Consider the following 19,746-nt stretch of genomic DNA (forward strand, 5'->3'; position numbering starts at 1 on the left):
TACAAATCCAGACCAAGTTCCAGACGGAAGGCATTCAAAGAAATAGTCTGACCCTATCGTGGCAACCAAGCTTCACCTACTCTCACCCATATACCCCTACATCTGACGCCTGAAGAAGGGGGATGCAAAAAGAGGAGTAAGAAGTCCCGACCTAAGCCCCATTCAGCAGACAGCCTAGGAGGGATAGGGACAAACTTAGGACTAGAGTTACTTTGGGAAAGAAAGATTTATTTTTGAAATCAAGGAAAACTTCAGGGCCTGGGGTCGTTGGGGTAAGAGTTTATGGGGTTGTACAGAGGGACACCATTTGGGAAGACCAGGGGCTGGAAACATTCCATCCTGTGTTAGCATATCACTGACCATTCCCATAACTCAGCCATCCTGGGATCAGCTCCCATTACCGAAGCTGCTTCCTGACTCATACTTGAACTTAGCCAAACCATCTCCCCCTGTCTGGACCCCTCTCTCTCAACAGTTTCTTCATTCTGCCCACCCTTCCCACCACTCCATAAATAATGATTGTGACAATCCTTTGAGATTCTTTGGTAACTCAAAGAAAAGAGAGGTTCTGTTCCCCTTAATGGAAATGACTCAATCTTTCAGATGCTCTTCCTCTGGCAGCTGTACCCTCTCTTTCTCCAACAACCCCTCCGGTCTCCATTCTTCACGCCCCAAAGCAGTCCTGTGCCCATTTGCATAAATCCTAAAGCGGACCCTGATCCTCTCTAGGATGTGATCTACACCCCGCTGCTCTCTTCTGGCCCAAACCCTGGAGCCAGGCCCTGCAGCCCCCCTGTGGGCCCCTGTCTTCGAAGCAGCCCCTCCACACTCTCCTCTCAACCCAGGCAGGCTGTTTACTGCCAAACCGTGGCCTCCCACCCAGCCTCACCCAGCAGGGGGTAGGCTGGGAGAAGGACCAAGGAGGGGGCCAAACGCAGTTCCAGATTGGGGAGGAGTTTGCTGCCTCTCTCACACCTAGCAGTCTGTGTGGAGGGACACGAAGGGGAGGAGACCCACGGGAAGTGGCCAAGAGAGATCCACAGTTTTCAGTCTGAGAACAGAACTGGAGGGAAGAAGCCAGCTCTGTGTATCCCTTCCTCCCTTCCCCAGGAATCAGACTTTTAACCCCTCTTGGTACCTGGGCAAAGAACACGGACCATGTGAGCCCTGTGCCTCAGATCTAGAAGGCCGGTTTGACACACCATCAAATATTTTAGATTCTACATCTTGGAGAAACTCCAGGTCTCTCAGTCTCTCCTCCTTAAAAAAAGATAGTGGACGCAGGAATCACAAGATAGAGAAAAAAGATTAGAGACAGATTTGAGAAAGAAGAGAAAGAGTGTCGATCTCCATTTTCACAGGGTGCTATTTTTCAACCTGTGGGTCTTGACCCATGGGCGGATGGATGTATTTTGAGCAATATTTTTTTCAGTGGAGAATAACAGCAGAGAACATCCTAGAAAGAAAATAGTAAGGGTAAATACTATTTCAGATTAGATGCGCCACGATGTAGTGTATTTCTTACTATGGATCATAATTGGGGGCCATTTGTGATTTTTAAAAAAAGTTTCCTTCCCCCACTCGCCTTTGAACAGAGAAAGCAGGGACACCCAACACCACACCGCCTCCTGCTTTATTTTCCATAGAGCTGGCCTCCGTGCATCTCCTCTGGTCTCATGCCGACTCCAGGCTTCAGGTTCTCGGGTCTGGGGTCCACAGTGTCAGGTGGAGCCCCACCCATGCCATCCCCATGCCTGGCCCCACCCTCCAAAGCCTGATGGAGCCTCTGGAAGCCAGGGATGCTCTTACTCCCTGAAAGAAGAAATTCAGGAGTGAAATGCACACATTTCCATCTCCTCAGCCTCCTCCCACCCACGCCAAGATGCTAAAAGGGAAGTCATCTACCTGGACCGGAGAAGATGCACAATGGCAGCAGGAAGAGCTGGGGTGACTACCCTCTGAATGAATGATGTGCAGGTGAAGGAGAGATTCTGGGGTTCACAGAGTCCCACCCTGCCACTCTGCCATCGCGGCTGTCTTTCCCTGGCGTCTCTAGCCCGGGGCCTTAGGAGAGCTACTCAACAAGTCTCGGTCCCCATCCCACGTTGGTCCCCTTCAGTCTGCTTGCCCCCTGCCTCCCGCCTCTACCCAGTGATTCCGCACATTGTGTCCTCTCAACTGACCTCACTTCAAATGATCTACACCCCACAGGGCTCCCTAATGTCAGCCACCACCACATGGGGCAAAAAGAGACTCCAATTCCCTCTCTTTTCTTTCCCAAGTCCTTTCTCCAGGCTGCTTCCCCCATCACCCTTGACCCACAACTCACAACAGAGAAATCAGGAGAAGTCGCACACCCCTCAGGGCCCCGACTGCCTCACTCTTCCTGTATGCTGAGGATTCGCAGCAGAATATTATACACATCTTGTTCCATGTAACCCTGTAAGTGACAGGAAGGAAAGAAAAGGAGATGAAAAACAGAAAATGGGGAGAGACAGATAAGGAATCATTCTGTGCTTTAGTCGAATGCTGTTTTACTATGTCCCCTGCTTTATAGTATGTGACTTCTCTACAGCTTTTTCCTTGTCTTTCCAAGGAGATAATGATGTCTACTTTCCGGGACTCCTACGAGGGTTAAAAACTATGATTATAAAGCAGAGCACAACAAATGTTCGATTCTTTGTAGTTGTTATTCTTCCTAAGCAAGGAGCAAGCCACCCACCTCTCCTCCTTGGTGAGGGATAATTTGGCTCAGGATGAAACTGAGAAAGGGCATAAGGGACAGGAAAAGGCCTTGCAGTAGATCAGAGAATTGACAAGGAAAGGCAAACGCCTCTCCCCCTCATATCCATGCACAACCACTCTTGATCTGCCTAATGAGATCCGGAGACCTGGCACTGAAACATCTAAAGTCCAGCTTTCTGGGGCGCCTGGGTGGCTCAGTTGGCTAAGCAGCCGACTCCTGATACTGGCTTAGGTCACGATCTCGTATTCGTGAGATCCAGTCCTGTGTCGGGCTCCACACCGAACAGTGGAGCCTGCTTGGGATTCTCTCTCTCTCTCTGTCTCTCTCTCTCTGCACCCTCCCCTCAAAATAAATAAATAAACATAAACAAACAAACAGAGTCCAGCTTTACACAAATGACAGGTATGTGCAGGTAGGAGGAGGGACCCCAAATGCAATGCCCCCTGCCCGACTCTCTGTCCCTAGATCCTCCCGGGCTCACCTGAGCGGCATTCAGCAGGTGCTTCCTATAGGCGGAGATGATCTCTTCATGGTTCTTCTGGGAATCCTGGGAGTGAGCACCGGTGAGAGATTATGCACCCACCCCACACCCCAGCACACCCACCCTGACATGTCACCACCACCCTCCCTCCCCACAGCATGAGGAACAACAGAATGAAGTGGTCAGCTGTGCCACGTGGTCTCCCTCGGCCCATCAGTGGCCCAACCTGGACCCCCGCCTGGCCAGGCCTCTGCAATTCCCAGAATCTCTCCCACGCATACCTCACTGCCATGGGCCACCCACCCTCTTCCCTAGCGGTGTCCATTTCCCTGAGGGCCAAAACATACCTGCAGCTGCAAGGCAAGGCGAGCATTTTCTCCCCGCACTGCCAAGACCTCCTCTGAAAGCTGTTCCAGCTTCTTCAACAATTCCTTGATCTAATAAATAAAGGTTAATTAAAAACAAAAAAACTTTTAAAGGGGCTCCTGGGTGGCTCAGTCAGTTGGGCAACCGACTTTGGCTAGGGTCATGATCTCACGGTTCATGGATTTGAGCCCTGCATCGGGCTCTGTGCTAACCGCTTCCTCAAAGCCTGGAGCCTGCTTCTAATTGTGTGTCTCCCTCTCTCTGCACCTCCCCTGTTTGTGCTTTGTCTCTCTCTGACTCTCAAAAAATAAATAAATGTTAATAAAACAATTCCTTGATCTGAGGCCAGAAGGAAAGAAAGGGGACCAATGAGGCCCAAGTCACTTCCCACCCTGACACCACCCAGGGTCAAGGTCAGCTTTCTTTTATTGGGTATAGAATATGTGCCGGAAATTTTACACACATTGTCTCAATTCATACCCAAAACAGCTCTTCTTCTGTCCCAAGAAGAGCAAGACTTCTCTGAGAGAAGTGTGACTATTCACATTTTGTAGATAAGGAGACCAAGTTAAGTAATTTGTCAAGATCATACAGCTAATAGGTAACGAAATAATGATTTGAACCAAGATCTCTTTGAATTCATTGTTGGTGCTCTCCACTCTGTACCAAATCCTGATCTACTCGTGGCTGCTGACCACCGAGGGAAATAGAAGTGAGTTTTGTTTTTGTGGTTTGTGAGGCTGAGGCACAAACTTGGTTAATGGTAACCAGCGGTAATAGAACGGCAGTAGTAGGGACACTAAACATAGCTCGCTTTTATTTACTGAATGCTTACCATTTACCAAAAGTTGTTTTGAGTATTTTAAATATAGTATCTTATTAATGTAATGCTCATGAAAACCCTGTTTTTGTCCCCATATCATAGAGGAGATTATAGATGAGGCCTAGATAAGAGACTTAGAGGTTCAGATAACTCACCCAAGATCAAGCCGTAAGTTTTGAAGCTGAAATTCAAATCCAGACGATGCCAGACCCCACAACTTTCTTTTGCACGTTTGTCTACATGCATCTTCTCCTTCAACACCAACACAAAATTCCTCCTTTCTTTACTTAGCCCCACCCACACTGATTCCTATTCTGCGTAACAGTCCTTCTCTTTGTATGCACTCTACGTTCCAAAAAACATATACGCCCTATATTTTTAAATCACTCTACCTTTGACCAGGCACACAACCTTTAATAAGACATCTGATCTCACTCATTTCATAGGCAGTTCTAAAATCACTACATCCATTTCTAAATTGATTTTTTCGGATTCCTCAAACACGTCTCCTAGAAACATGGAGACTTGACACTGACTATTGGAGTAGTCGCTGGGAAACTCCGGTTTCTAACACGGGGGTTTTCAAACTTTTTAATTTGCATGGGGGCTCTCCCTGTTGATGGCAATCTTAGGTAGAACTCGTCGGGACTGAAGTGGAAAGGGGAGAGGGAGGTGTTCCAGGCTAGCCTACTCTTCTAAACCCATCGGCCCCTGAGTCACCTCCTCCGAACCCCAGCAAAACCACAGCAACCCACCCCGACGGACCTCAGGCCTCTTGCGGGGCTGATACAGCATCTGCACTGTTGAAGAGACCCGTGCTAATAAACCTTAGCAGTCCAGGGCCTGGGCTAGCTCTGGCCTGGCCGCCCTGCTTCTAACCCCGAGTCCCACATTCGAATACCTAAGCCCCCTCCCTCTTCTATCTATACCTTAACCTTACCTCCAATCTCAACCCCAAATCCCCGAGAGCCCGGAGAACACAGCGTGGTCCTTGCAGATGACGGGAGTTCGGTTCAGCGGTATGAAACTGACTAAACCAAGGCTGGTGCGTGTCGGCGAACCCTGAGCCGCACGAACACCTTCCCCGATGGCTGCTTCGCCCCACTCACCTTGGCCTCCTTGTCCCGGCAGGCCCCGATGAGATGCTCCACCTTGTCCCTGAGCACCTCGGCCGTCTTCTCAAACTGCTGGGAGCGCCCGCGCAGCTCGGCGGCCTGGCGCTCCTGCTCCGCGGCCCGCGCCGCCAGGTCCCCGCTGCGGCGCCGCTCCTCGGCCGCGGCCTCGCGCAGCCGGCCCATCTCCCGGCACGCCGTGTTATACTTCTCCAGGAGGGCCTTCAGCTCCTGGCCCCAAGCCTGGGCCTGGGCCACCAGCGAGCCCCGCGTTTTCTCGTGCTGCCGCAGGCTGGCGGCCTCACGGGCCCGCAGCTCGGCCACCTCCTCGGTGGCCTGGTACAGCAGCTTCTTCAGCGTCCCGATCTCCTGGCTCTTCCCGCTCATCGTGGCCTGGACGGCCCGCAGCTCCTCCTCCAGCTTCCCCAGGTCCTGCTCCAGAGCGGCCACCTGGGGGGAGACTGGGCCCTGTGAGAAGGTGCCGGGTGGCTCCCCGCGGGGCCCGGGGGACCCGCGCAGCCGCTGGTTTTCCTGCTCCAGCCGGGCCAGCGAGGCTTGGGCCTCGCGGTGCCCGTCGGCCAGGGCGCGGATGCAGGCCCGCAGCTCCTCCAGGGGTTCGGCCGCCGTGCGCCCCGCGACGCCCCTGCCCACCACGTCCGGCGGCAGGTCGTCCCACAGCCCGCGGAGGCCACTGCTCTGGGAGGCCAGGCGCTGCCGCAGCTGCTCGGTGGCCTCCTTCTCCGCGGCCAGTTCATCTGTCAGCAGCCCCACGCTGCGCCGCAACTGCCGCAGCTGGTCCTGCGCCTCCGGCTTGGGGACGAAATCCCGCTGCAGACGCTGGCTCAGGGACTGCGGCTCCCCCTGCAGCCGCTGCCTCTCCTGCCCCAGCTGCCCCAGCTCCCCCAGCAGGTTACTGTTGCTCAGCCGCAGGGCCGCCACCTCCTTCTCCAACCGTCCCTTGGCCGGACCTCCTCCAGGCACCTGTCCCCTTGCGGGGGCCCCTAGAGGCTCTCCGCGAGCCCCAGGAGCCCCTGGCCGCCCCCCTTCATTCTCTTCGGAGGTGGTCTCTGGGCCGGCGTGCAGGGCTCCCTCTCTGGGCCGGGCAGCGGCGTCAGGGCTCACGGGTAATCCCGCCTTGGCCCTGTCCAGCCTCACCAGCACCTGCTCCAGCCTGGCCTCCATCTTCTCCCAGGCGGCCGCCGCAGCCTCGGCCCGGGGTGTCCCCAGAGCTCCCTCCAGGACCGGCCTTGACAAAGCCCCTCGGGCGGCATCCTTTTCTCGCCACACCGCGGCCAGCTCTTCCCTCAGTTGTAGCAGGAGCTGGTTCACGTCTCCGGGGCCCACTGGTGCAGCCGCCGTGCCTGCTGGTTCAGCCCCTGGGGCCCGGGGCCCCTCTTTCTGGCCAGCACGTGGCTTGTCGGTGTGATCAGGGCCAAGGGCCTGTCCACCGCTGGTGGTCAGCTGCTGTCCTGTGGCTTTCCCAATGGTCTCAGACCTGGGGCTCTGGGGTGGCCCCTGTTCTTCCGGTTGGGCCCCTCCAGGGGCTTCATACGGGACCTCCCCCGAGACCGAATCCTCTGCTTTCTTAGAAGCTAACGCCCGTTTGGCTGCAGCTGCAGCTGCTGCCTGCTGCTGCTTCTTTAGTTCTTGAATGCGCTCGGCCAGAAGGTCCAGGGGACAACCCTGCTCCATGCCATCTCCTCCAGGCCGGAGACTAGAGCCCTGCCCTCCTGGAGTCCCAGGCTGTGGTGAAAGGAGAAGCCCCAGCTCCTGCACCTGCTCTCGAATCCCGTTCTCCAGGCCCAGGCAGGCTGCAGCTCGAGCCTCGCTCTCTTCCGTCTTTCGCACCAGCTCCTGCTCCAACTGAGAAACCTTCCTCTGCTCCTCTTCATACTTCCGCCTCCACTCATCCGGGCATGGGTCTTCCTCTTCCTCTTCCTCGGGCTCCGCTCTCCACGGGCTCTGGGGTGGAGAACCCACCTGAGACTCTGATGGGGAGGCCTACATAAAAAAAGGAATAGTGAAGTCGGGCAGCTAGCCCAGCCCCCGGACGGCCTTTCCTCTCTTAGACTGTCTTGATGCCCCGAAGACCACTCCCTGGGAGATATCTCAGTGAGATAGCCTGGGGAGGGAGATGGGGAGGGGAAGGTCAGAGGCAAAAGGCACTTAGGGTCTTACCTGGGATGTAAGATCTGGATGTTGAGCAAGCCCCTGACCTATACAAAAAAGCAGGGGGGGGTGGGATGAGAGCAGAGATAGGTCCTCTTCCAGCCCACACTTTATCTTCAGACTTTTTCTGAGAGGAACAGTCCCTCGATGCAATAACCTTCCCACACATGTCTTCGTGGTGCCAGGAGCCACCCCCGTTGAAAGGGTCCCTGACTATCTAGCATCTTCGGAGATGGGCATCCCAAAGGGTCCCTGACTAGCATCCCAGAGATGGGCCAGCTCATTCATTTTGTCTGCTCACTTATTTATTGGGCACTGTGTCAGGCACGGTTATAGGCACCAGGACCTCACTGGTGAGCAAAACAGCCAGTGGCCGGCCTAGTGGGGGAGACGGAGACTGACCGTCAAATCTCAAGAATAGATTTACGATCACAACCCATAAATGCTAGCGATAGTACCAAGCAGAACTGCCTTCAGCGAGACAAGGCTGCATGAAGGGACTTTGTGACCATGCTTTTGAGAATTTGGGCTCATTTCACAAGTAGCAGCAATAAGTAAATCAACATTCCACTAGCTAGTGACGACAGAGGGATTCTTTGTCCAGGAACAAACGGCATTCTAAGAAGCTTCTGGGATTCTAAGGCTATCCGGGAGAACTTCGAAGTTACGGAAGGGAACCTGCCTTACCTCCCTGCCGCCCCTGCCGGAGCAGGGCCTGCCGGAGCAGCCTCCACAGCTCCCTGTCTTCCGAGCGTACAGCATAATGCAGAGCGTCGTGTCCCTCGTTGTCCACCGCCCCTGCGTCTGCCCCGTGGCTCAGGAGCAGCTCGGCCACCTCCGCGCTGCCTTTCTCACAGGCCAGGATCAGAGCCGACCTGTGGGTTGGGACAGATCTGGGCATAGGCCTTCCCCAGGGAATCCAGGAGTCCTGGTTCCAGAAATTCTGCTCAGAGTCAGATCTCACTCGGTGCAGCAAGGAGAACCACAGACCAGCGCCAGCCAATGACAAAGCGTTTGAGCAGACCAGAACTGTTCAAATGCCGTTCCTTGGAGGTGCAGCATCAGAAAGCCGGGGGCCAATTTGAAGGGCTCTGTGTTCATCTACTTTCTATATTGAGGTGCTGCGTGACTTCTTTATTGGCAAAAGGATCCCATTGCTTAGAAGATGGTTTGAAAACCAGTAAATTAAGCAAATGAATCCAGAAGCATCAATTCCACTCCCGGAGTCATCTGTGCCAGGAAGTCATCTGTGCCTTCTGAGCAACTGCTCAGAAGGAAGGAGGTTCCCAAGAAAACAGAGACTAGTCTTCCTTCTTCCCCAAAACACAGACACACAGACACGTGCACGCGCGCGCGCGCGCGCACACACACACACACACACACACACACACACACACACACACTTTGCCCAGGGGCTCCTTTCTAGAGCGGTCAATGTCTGGATTTGGGAAGGCGGGTGGGGAAGGCTTACTTGGCATCCTTGTCCGTGACATTAACCTGGGCACCTCTCTGCAGTAGCTGTGAGCAGATAGCTGCATGGCCACCCAGCGATGCAATCATCAGGGGTGTACGTCCGTCCTGCACAGATTGTGGGAAGGGAGGGGAGTTCATGAGGATCCAGGGGGAGCCAGGGGCTTGACAATTCTACCAACTGCCCTCTCCCGACACCTCTTCAGAAAAAAGCCCAGATCCAGGGGCTGAATACTCCTTTCTGAAGAGTGAGAAGTCCTCCAGGAGATAAGGCCTAACCTCTCCATGAAGAAGAGGAGGAGGAGCAGAGGGAGAAGGAAGAGGAGGTGTGTGCAGCCGCGGTCATGGAGCTGAGCCAGTCAAGCTCTAAGAGAGAGAGAGAGAGAGAGAGAGAGAGTAGCAGCCTCCCTGCGAAGGTCACCGTCCAGCGGACACTCACATTATCTGGGACGTTCAGGAAGGCTTCGTGGTCACACAGCAGGAGAACACTTGAGGCACAGCCAGAGGAGGCTGGGGGAGGGATGGTTGAGTTAAGAAGAAGCAGGAAAGACACCTAGTCAGACTATGACCCAACATCGCCACCAACCATTTCAGCAGTCAGCCCTGGCCTGCCCTGCTCCCCAAACGTTGTCTTCCCTCCCCTTCCGCCCACTGGTCCCTGCAGCCACCCCATTTCCCACCGGTCCCCTGGCACATACCTGCCCAGTGCAGCGGACTACGATTTTCTGCATCCACAGCATCTTCGTTGGCACCATGCTGCAAACAGCCACAAAGGAGAGCAGCATGGGGCATGGCGGGTCCACTCTTATCACATACCCCCTCTTAGGGCACCAGCTTCCATAGTACTATGGGGAGGGGAAGGAGGACCGTGGCTCTGGCCAACTACTAGGCAAGCCCAATCCACCCCTTGTGGATGATAAGCAGCCTTGAAATTCAGCCCTGGGTCCTAAACCTAAGGCCCAAGAAAAATCAGATTATAGGCAAAGAAGCACGTTAGGGAAAATGACACCTGGGTCCATGCCTGGGACTTTAGGATCATAATCGGGGAACTTGGAAAGGTCCAGGAAGAACAAAAGCAGAAGAGCCATTTGCCCCGTGGCCTGTTGAACTGTGCCTTTTGGAGACCAGTTTCTAGATCGTCTGCATGTCGTTTCACCTATACATCTGTCTTAGTGCTCCTAGCCTGCAAGCTCCTTAAAAACAGATGGTAGAATTTGGGGTGGATGTGAACACCTCTGTCCTCCGGCCACCTGCCCAGCCACTCAGCAGTTGGCCTCCACAGGGGCTCTGCCAATGGCATGTGAATGACGGGCAGGCAGTCCCTGGGAACACAGCTCTATGACCGGCCCTCAAGGGCAGCATGAAGCATGGTGTCCGCACATAGTAGGCGTTACATAAAAGTTTGTGAATTAATGAATACGTGATTATCAGCTCTCTTGCTGATGAGAGGGGGATGAGAGGGGTCCATTTGACCAAATGTTGCTTGTGACTATAAGACAAAGTTAGAAGATTCTAGGCCCACTTCCTCCCTTCCCACAAGTAGTATCAAGAGATTTCTGTTACCTGCAGCAGTACTTTGACACATTGTGGCTGGCAGGAGATGGTGGCCAAGTGCAGGGCAGTGCTTCCTGGAAAGAGAAAGAAGGGGAGATGGAGGGCGGGTGGCCCCATGCAAGCCGATGACTCACAGGGAGGGAAGGCAAGAGACGCACAGATAATCAGGGGGAGATTAGAGAGAGAAGCAAGCTCTCAGCCCCATGGGGCCAGAAATTCCTGTTCCCCCAGTGCCTGGTACCTGGCAGAGGTAGGAGTAGGGGTGAGGTAAACCCAGAGAAGGGTTTGCAGAGAGGGGAGCCCCTGGAAGGATGCTGGCCAGAGCCGGTGAGGAAGATGTGGGGGCCACAGTTAGAACTTCCGGCAGTTGGTGTCCCACCCCCCCCCCACACACCCCCTCCCCCACCGCTGCTGCTGTAAAGGGAGAGGACAACAGCTTGGCCCAGTGCATGGTCTAACTCACCATCCTCGTTTTTGCTGTTGATGTCAGCTCCATTTGCCAGCAGGATAGTCAGACATTCTGTCAGGCCTTTGGAGGCTGCCAGATGAAACCTGCCAGAATCAAGGCCAAGGGACAGAAGGATGAAGGGACCAGTAGATGAGGGATGCGGGAGGTCCTTCGCCCCCAGAGCCAATCCCCACAACAGACAGGGGAGTTCCCCGAACCTGACTTTCTGAGGAAAAGGCTATGTGGCTTACTGTCACAAAGCCAGAGGAGGCTGGGAAGCAAAGACAGAAAGAAATAAGAGCTACAGGTCTCAAGCAACCTAGACTTTTGCAGGGGTGTCCAGGGAGCGCATAGCTAACCACCTGTTGCTCTGACCACATGACCCTTTACAGACTGGGACTGTCCTAGAACAAGGCAGCCAGAGAGCAGAGCAGCGGACTGGACATTTGAAGGCTCACTTGGGCAGAGACAGGGATAATGTCCCTTCTGTCCGGATCACTCTGTCTAGCCATGTGATGCTCATGGCTACCACTTGGTTCCTAATGGCTCAAGCTTACACACCCTCCTACCCTTGCAATAAATAAACGTTGTTGTTAGAAATACACCGTTTTCTGTTTGTTTCACGGGCTTCCTGTCTGGTTTTTTTGTTTTGTTTTTTGCAAACCTGGGTTGTGAGATTGGACTCAGGATAGCTTCTTCTCTCACCATGTGTAGCACTCGATCCATAGCAAACCCTGACCAACACGCTTTCCGATTAAGACAAAAAGGGCTCTGAGGCTGTAGGCACTCCCTGGTCCTACCTGATCTTGGGGTTTAGGACTTTCAAAGGGAACCACATATCAAGGGGAGGGAGGGTGCTTGGGAGGGGCTACTCACGAGGACTGGCCGCTCGAGTTCAGCTTGGTGGGTCGGGCCGACTTCCTCGAGGCCAGGGAGGCCACGCGTCCCACATCCCCCCGCTGCACTGCCTCCAGCAGCTTCTGGTCGCGGCGGTTCCATTTCTCCACCTGGTCCAGGGCCACAGATGGTGCGAACAAAGGGGGTGGGGTTGGAGTGGAAAAAGGAAAGAAGGATGACAGGCAACAGAAGAGAGACATTGCCGAGGTCCTTCCAACATGCCACAAGTCCCTCAGCCTAGATCATTCCGTGCTGCACTGAGAAACCACTGCTGGTTATTGTCGGCCCTGTAGACTACTGGGTTTACGGTCATGTTCGAGTACTGGATGCAGAGTATTTCAGATGTCTTTTTTTTTTTTTTAATCATCATATGTGATTATTGCTGTCAGGTGCACAAGCTCAGAGCGATCCTAGCCACGACGCCTTTCCCTTTGGCTCTCCAGGTCTTGCCCGAGCAAACTGAACCACACCGACCACTCCCAGTTGGGCTCACGTTACCGCTCATCTCCCCACGCTGCTTTGCTTCTTGTCCTCAGATTTCTGCGACGCCAAGGCACCTAGCTTTACACCACGGCTAGGAGTCCAAATACCCAGCCATACATGCCATCTCTACCCCTCGGCTTTGGGCCCCCAACCTGGGAGGGGAAGCAGAGTTTCTGTTTTCCCATCTCATTTCTATGCCCCTTCCGTCCCCTTCCATGGCACAGCCACCCAAAGGCAAAGATAGGTCTCTAGCTAGGCTTGAGGAGGCAGCTCCCGTCCCCCTCCCTCCCCAGGCCTCCCTCCTCTTCACCCTGGCAGGGAGCAGCTGTCCCCGGCAACAGCCACACCTGCATGCATTGTTCCATCATTCCCGCTTGACTTTTGCAGGTGGCGGGGTAATTACAATAATTGAGGTATGGCAGGGCGTGAAGGAGAGAGAGCTGTGTGGAAACACCCAGGGCTGAGAGCACAGAACAGCCTGGTTGGATCCAGAGAGGGGAAGGGATGCAAACATCTGGGCTATGGTGAAAAGGGTCCTGGATGCACATTTTGTCAGCAGGCCCGAGTTCGGGGCCTGGTTCGGCCACTTTCTCACCTCTGGGACCCAGAACAAGCGACGGAACACCTCTGTTTCCCCATCTATAACGTGTGGGAAATAATTACTACCTCATCACGCTGTGAGCATTAAATGAGCTAACCTCATATGAGGTGTATAAAATCTCTTTGTAACCTGTAAAGAACCCTACAAGCGAGCGTATGTATTCTTCTAACCAAACAGGAAGTGGGAGGGGCTGGGGGGTGATACATTACATTTTATGAGGTGTAATCGCAACAAAAAAGAGGCTTTGGGAGGAGGTGGAAAAAAATAGGGTCTACGGCAGCCCAATAACTCATTTTCGGATACTATTTTCATAGCCAGGGCAAACTATGTTGCAAAAGCAGGAGAGATTTGAAACGCCCACGCCGTAAGAGTGATCTCAGGCTAGTACAGCCCTTGTGACTCCATACAGTCTTTTTCAAGTGCTGTTTCAATTAGCCTCTCAACATCCCTGGAAAGCAGGCAGGGCTGAAATTATTTGATTTGACAGCAGAAGAAACTCAAGCACACTGTCGCTGGATAACTGTCCAGGGTCACACCACAAACTAGTGGTGAAATTGAGATCACAACCCAGGCCACCTGACGCCCAATGCTGGTCCTCACCACCAGACCACACGCACTACTGTGGAAGAGGGTTTACTTATTTCCATGGACGCAGTCTAAGGCAGCCTCTGGGGCAAAGCCACCCACCCTCAGACGCTACTCGCTGCACAGAGAAGAGTCTCCAAACAGGTTAAGTCTCCAAGGGCAAAATAAACAAAGTGTCTGCTCCATATACCAACAGACTCTGGGATGTAGGAACATGTTATTCAACGTCCCTTGAGGACGAGTTACAGCCAGAAAAAGCAGAAAGTTAGAATTACGCCTCCACCGCAGGACACTGCCATCAGCTGATCTCAATCTGAAGTCCTCCGCTTAAAATCCTGATTCTAACACGTTCTGTCCTTGTGAATTTAGGCATGTAACGACTTCTCTGAACCTCAGCTTCCAAGTGATATAATGTGCTATAAAGCACCTAGCACTATGCCACATAGTGGGTGCACAATAAATGCTAGTTCCAATCCCCATCCTTCCTAGCCTTGCTGGGCACATTTTGGATGTGCCAGAAATTCTGGGTTCAGAATTCTCCATACAGGGGAACGGGAGGCAGGGATCTTGCTCATATCAGCCAATGCATAAGAGCCAGGCTGTAGAGATGGTGAAGGTGGGTCTTAGCAACATAGACACGTTTCTTTCCACTAGAGAGCTCTAAATCCACCTGATTTTTTAAATATATATATTTTTAAAGTTTTATTTATTTATTCTGGGACAGAGAGAGGCAGAGAAAGGGAGAGAGAGGGGATCCCAGGCAGGCTCTGCACTGATAGCGCAGAGCCCGACCCAGTGCTTGAACCCACGAACCATGAGACCTTGGCCTGAGCCAAGATCAAGACTCAGATGCCCAACTGAGCCACTCAAGCGCCCCTAAATCCACCTTGTTTGTTTCCTATAATCCTGTTATCCTAAGAAGAATTTAGAATAGGTGGAAATTCGTCACGGCCAAACCTCTGTAGAACTAGGATGAAGGACAGAGGATGCTTCCATATTCCAACATCCAGTCCACTGCTCACCCCAGCTCCTTGGACAAGAGGCACTGGGTTGCCATCACAGCCTCAAGGGAGCAATCACCACATTAATCAGCAGACTCAAAAACAAGGATAAGCTTTGTATTTCTGTAACCAAGATTAGGGGCCTTTGTACAAGTAATTGTGGCCTTACCTTATCTCTGGCTGTGTGCCCATAAGCATCCTACTGAGATGGGACACACCAACAGGAGAGAGAGAAAGACTGGCTATGTGTGTAGGACAGGTGCGTGGAAATGGAAAGGCTGCCTTAGAGGAAGCAGGAGCTGACTCTCAAAAAAAAATTTTTTTTAATGCAATTGACATTCCTCTAAGCTGATTCAGTGCCAACTGTTGAAAGCTATTTTTTGGTCTACTTCCTACACAGGCAGAGAAAGCTAATAGGTAAGACTCCCTCAAAAAGCATCATCTATCAATCAGACTAAAATAAAACAAGACCATAAGAGTCGGGTTTTTATTTGTGTCTTTGTTTTGCTCTTTATATTCTGGATAACTTAGATTAACTTTAAAATGATCACTGATCTTCGCTCCTGATCTCAATCTAAGGGTGCGGGGATCTGGCCCTGGACCCGGGGGTGGGAGTGGAGACAGGCAGGGGCAATCCTCCGGTGAGACTTGGAAGCCAGGCTTTGGGAGTGGCCAGGAAGGCTTGTTGCATTGTTTCTCTGACAAACATGTTCAGAGTGGTTAGCCACCCAAGGAGTGGAGGAATTTATCATAAGGGTGAGGAAGTTTCAGGAGGAAACAATTTGCAGCTGACACTGGCCTATTTTTTAAGCTTTTTGTGATCCATCCTGACCAAGGCAACTGTTTTCTTTCCAGCTAGATAGTTCTAAATCCACCCAATTCACTTCCTATGAGCTTGTGACACTAAAGAGAGTCGAGAATGGGTGGAAATTCTTCATAGCCAAACATCTGTAGAGCTGGCGTGAGGGAGGGATGTTTCCAAATTCCAACATTCCATCCATTGCTTACTCCAGCACCTTGGAAAGGAGACACTGACCAAGGATTGGAGAATCAGGAAAAATGAAATAATTTCCCCATTCCTAAGGAGCAGGCCGACTGCACAGACCGGAAAGGGAAGGGCAATGTGGAGGACTTTCAGTGACTAGGGAAGAGTCCGTGTGAATCAGAAAATCATTATCAGTTAAGACGGAATCTGAGTAGCTTCAGTTTCTGGTACCTATCCTAGTCAGCCAGTAAATTCATTTTGATTGGCTGATCCATGTGTGGAGATGACGGGAGAAGCAATCACAAGTGGGACAAGGACAGGCCTCAACAGAGTTCCTACTCTTGCCTCATAGCTCACTCACGTCCAGGCTTCTGTGGCCTGCCCTTGCAGAGCGAGCTGAGCTGTTCTCATGTTTGCTCCTGAGGGACACCACTAGGTCAGGTTAGGCTAAGTAACATTCCCACAGGTCGCTGGCTACTTCACTTCTAAATGAGCCCCAATCCCAATCTCCACAGAAAATGCCATCCCCCGATAGGGGGTCTCTCTATAAGAGATCTTCAGGGAAGAGGCAGCTACGTCCTCTCTGTGCCCCACCTTCTGTAATCGGCCTCGTGTTGTTTTCTGGGAGAACATGGGGAATAGAGTGACTTCTACTGGCAGCTCTCAGAGGGCATCCACTATACCCTCTTCTCCTATGGTCACCTTTCCCCAACTCAGTCCAGGAAGCAGAGAGCACAAGGCCTAAGCAACTGAGTAAGGGTTCTGAATGAAGGAAGATTCTGGGGAGAAGCAGGCAGGAGGTCTTGACTGGTCCAAGAACCAGTCTGATAACCAGACACTGCAGTGAGCTGGCCAGGGTGGATTCTGCAGGCAACTTACCCAGTTTCTTGGGGAGCTGCCAGACAAGTATGTCTCCTCTACCAGTGCCTGCCAGGCTGGGGGACTGCAAGATTAACCCACAGAGAGCAGGCAGAAGGAGGCTGGGGCAAAAGGGGGAAAACTAGGGTTGACAACCATTGGGCAGAGAGGGGCAGGGAGCCGAAGCGGGCAAGGAGGAGGCTGCTGGTGTGGGAGTACCAATTGGAAAGAACTCTGGAGCGATGTTGGAGAGCCACTGGTGCTGATGAGATAGCAGGAGTGGAAGAGGCCGGGGGGGGGGGGGGGAGATGGGAGGCAGGGACAGAGAAGATTTTGAAGGAGGGCTAATGGAAGGCACCGGCCTGGGAGTTTGTTGGGCCGAGAGGAAACAGCAAGGATAGAGCCATATGAGAGGGCAGGGTTGTAAGGACAGATCAGGGCTGAAAATGGGGCTGTGGGGCAAAACTTGGGACATAGAGTGGAACTTGGGGCTGAGCAGGGGCTGGGGATAGAGCAGATGCTTGGTGTTCAGTACTGTGAGAGAGCAAAAGTAGACACGGCCTTCAGGGAGGGGCAGGGGCTGCAGGAAATATCTTAGAAGTTGGGGGTGTACATGCTAGGAGGACAAGAAAGGGCCAAGAGAAAGGAACTTGGGGGAGGACAGACGTTAGGAAGGCAAGTCGGCGGCTAGAGGACCAGGGTCTTGGGGAAGGCAGGGCTGGCGGGCTGCATTGCGGGAGTGGAAGAGCTGGAAAGACCGATAAAGAGAAAAGGCGATGGTGCATGAAGATGGGACTCAGGACTTCTGTCACCACAGGGCTTGGACCCCAGCCCCATCCTCCCGGACATTTTGGCACCTACCGCCACCTGTGAGCTGGAGCAGGAGAAGATGCGCTTCATGGCCAGGGCCAGAGCCACGGGGGGACGGGGACGCGCGGAGAACGGGGCTACAGGTTCCCGAACCCACGGGACTCGGCTGCGGCTCTGCAAGAGAGAGCTGTCAAAAGCAGAGTGGGACCTGTTCCAGGACCCGCCCCAGGACCCGCTGGGTTCAATCAGATACAAGAACCCGAGAACTGGCCTTAAAACTCCGCCCCTGGCCCTGCCCTACTCTGACGTTGCAAAAGCAAAAAACCTGCAGTCTTTGGCTGCGACTTGGGCATGGTCTCAAACCTCGCCCTCCCAAAGCAAACCCGCCTCTGGCTCCAACCCACTCTATGGCAGAAGGTACCATCAGAGCTCAGGCTAAAACTCCGCCCCCAGCCCCACCCCTCCGCAGTTTCAGGCTGCGGCTCCGCCCCCAAGCCCCGCCTCAGCTCCGCCCTTTCAGGCGTGGCTTCAGGTCTGAGCTTCGCTAGGTCGGCTGTGTTCTTACCAACTGTCGCGTTTAACCACTGGTGACGACGCTTTTATTATATCCAGAGACATCTGGCCTGCTTAATTACCTCTGCTTCCTTCCCCCACTCCCTGACCAAAAACCCAAGCACAAAAGAGGCTTTGAAGAGAGCAATTTGGAAACCGCAGGAGAGTGTGGTGCAGAGCAGAGGATTGAGCTGGGATGATTGCATGACCCTCCGCAACCTGGGGGGAAAAACCTGAGGGAAAGGAGATCAGGCTTAATATTGTAGCAAAACCTGTAAGTTAGAAAATAGCAGTGGGGGAGGAGAGAATTCTTATGTTAAGTAGCTCCCATTTGAAATAAACCCCACAAAACTGTCTAAACTATTTCCACTGCCCTTTAAATTCAGATTCTCAGCAATTCTTGAATTGTCAGTTGCAGCTAACTGGTCTGCCCATGTGTCCTTTTGATAAGGGATAGGAGCAGAAAAATGTTCACGTTAGCCCAGAAGGCTTACCTATAGCCTACATAGTTTCAATAAGAATCAAATACTAGCTGGTTGCTACATTCTTAAAGGGAGGGTCTCATGACTGCCTATAAATCTCACTGATCATTAATATTGAACTCAATGATAAGCACCAGAGAAAACTTGCCAAAGTACTTTTCGGAGTAGAAATTTGAAGAAGGCATTTTTATGATCTAATACTCCTTGCACATCCCCTCCCCCTTGAGCACTAAGCATATAACCACCAGCTTCATTCACACAGCAGAAGAACAACTCTTTCTGCTCCCTGTCCCTGTGTTACTAAAATAAACTTGCTAAGTTGCAACATACAACATCTCAAGAATTCTTTCTTGACCCGTGTGCTCAATGATTCTACATTTTTGGTGGCCCATACGGGGACAAGGGAGTGAATTCAGGAGCTTGATGCAACTTTGTAAATCTTTGTTACCCCCGTCTTTGTTTCTTACCTGTTTTTCTTTTTCAGAGATGTCCTGAATAGTATGACCCTTCAGAGTGTGTCCTGTTGCCCAGGTGCTCAGGAAAGGAACTCTCGCCCATTGCTACACAACAGAGAGGGATGAACTCTTGCCACCAGCTGGACACTATTACCTCAGCCCTAATGGCGTTGGTCTCAGAAACCAGACTCTCCTTGTTTTTCCTGTTCTTTTAACCAATATATTCTTCTTGGGCATGGGATGGCCACATATGTCTTTAGGATGGCCACCAATCTCAAGACTTCCACGTAAAGTTTCCTCCTAAATAACCCGGTATGATCCCTTGATGAGCGTAAAATCCAAGATATGTAAGGCTGTGTGCTTCCTGAAAGGGACCGGATGAAGCGATTGATTACCCAGTTGGGGCACTCACCCAACGGGACACCGAGCTCTTGGGACTGGATCATGGATAAAGTTCACAACAAAGTTACCTGGGGACACCTGGCTGGCTCAGTCAGTAGACCATGTGGCTCTTGATCTCATGGCCATGAGTTCAAGCCCTATGTTGGGCATGGAGACTACTTTAAAAATAATAATAATAAAAGAAAAGAAAAAGAAAAAGAAAGTTGCCCAGAACACGTAGGAGTTCCATACTTTCATTTTTTCATACTCTCATTTTGTCCTTACCCATAGGCTGCTTGGCATGTTCCATCCTGCTCTCAGATTGAAAATACTTCTAGTTTAGATATATGACAATTAATATGATATAAAATAGCTGCCCCTTCTTAACAAGGGCCAAGACTTCTACCCCATCCATTAATACCAGATCTAGAGCTTAGGGTATTATTATTGGTCACCAAATACTTTGGCTCCCCCAAAATGGAAAGAG

General features: G+C 52.3%; 1 protein-coding gene across 3 annotated transcripts; it reads right to left on the reverse strand.

Moving 5' to 3' along the window:
* Positions 1 to 207: 207 nt before the first annotated feature.
* On the reverse strand, positions 208 to 17,673 carry ANKRD35 (ankyrin repeat domain 35). Of its 3 annotated transcripts, XM_019837748.3 has the most exons (14): positions 17,441 to 17,673; positions 12,046 to 12,176; positions 11,185 to 11,273; positions 10,731 to 10,795; positions 9,866 to 9,923; positions 9,607 to 9,677; positions 9,169 to 9,275; positions 8,385 to 8,572; positions 7,707 to 7,744; positions 5,526 to 7,529; positions 3,575 to 3,664; positions 3,228 to 3,293; positions 2,330 to 2,440; positions 208 to 1,456 (listed from the first exon to the last, which is right to left on the reverse strand). In XM_019837748.3, the coding sequence occupies exons 1-13, from the start codon at positions 17,477 to 17,479 to the stop codon at positions 2,378 to 2,380; spliced, it is 3,009 nt and encodes a 1,002-aa protein (XP_019693307.3). In that variant the 5' UTR covers positions 17,480 to 17,673; the 3' UTR covers positions 208 to 1,456; positions 2,330 to 2,377. The 3 variants fall into 3 exon arrangements, with proteins under 3 accessions (XP_019693307.3, XP_023114847.2, XP_023114846.2); XM_023259079.2 differs by lacking the exon at positions 17,441 to 17,673 and having other exon boundaries at positions 208 to 1,812; positions 12,046 to 12,857; XM_023259078.2 differs by lacking the exon at positions 17,441 to 17,673 and having other exon boundaries at positions 12,046 to 12,856.
* Between the last annotated feature and the right edge of the window lie 2,073 nt (positions 17,674 to 19,746).

Source organism: Felis catus, chromosome C1, assembly GCF_018350175.1.
Source record: "Felis catus isolate Fca126 chromosome C1, F.catus_Fca126_mat1.0, whole genome shotgun sequence".
NCBI classification, from domain to species: Eukaryota; Metazoa; Chordata; class Mammalia; order Carnivora; family Felidae; genus Felis; species Felis catus.

Coding starts and splice junctions, on each gene's coding strand:
- ANKRD35 (XM_023259079.2), bottom strand. CDS start 12,266: ATGTCTCTCTTCTGTTGCCTGTCATCCTTCTTTCCTTTTTCCACTCCA. Junction 11,274..12,045: donor AACTCGAGCGGCCAGTCCTC/GTGAGTAGCCCC, acceptor TGATTCTGGCAG/GTTTCATCTGGCAGCCTCCA. Junction 7,745..8,384: donor CCGGCAGGGGCGGCAGGGAG/GTAAGGCAGGTT, acceptor TTTTTTGTATAG/GTCAGGGGCTTGCTCAACAT.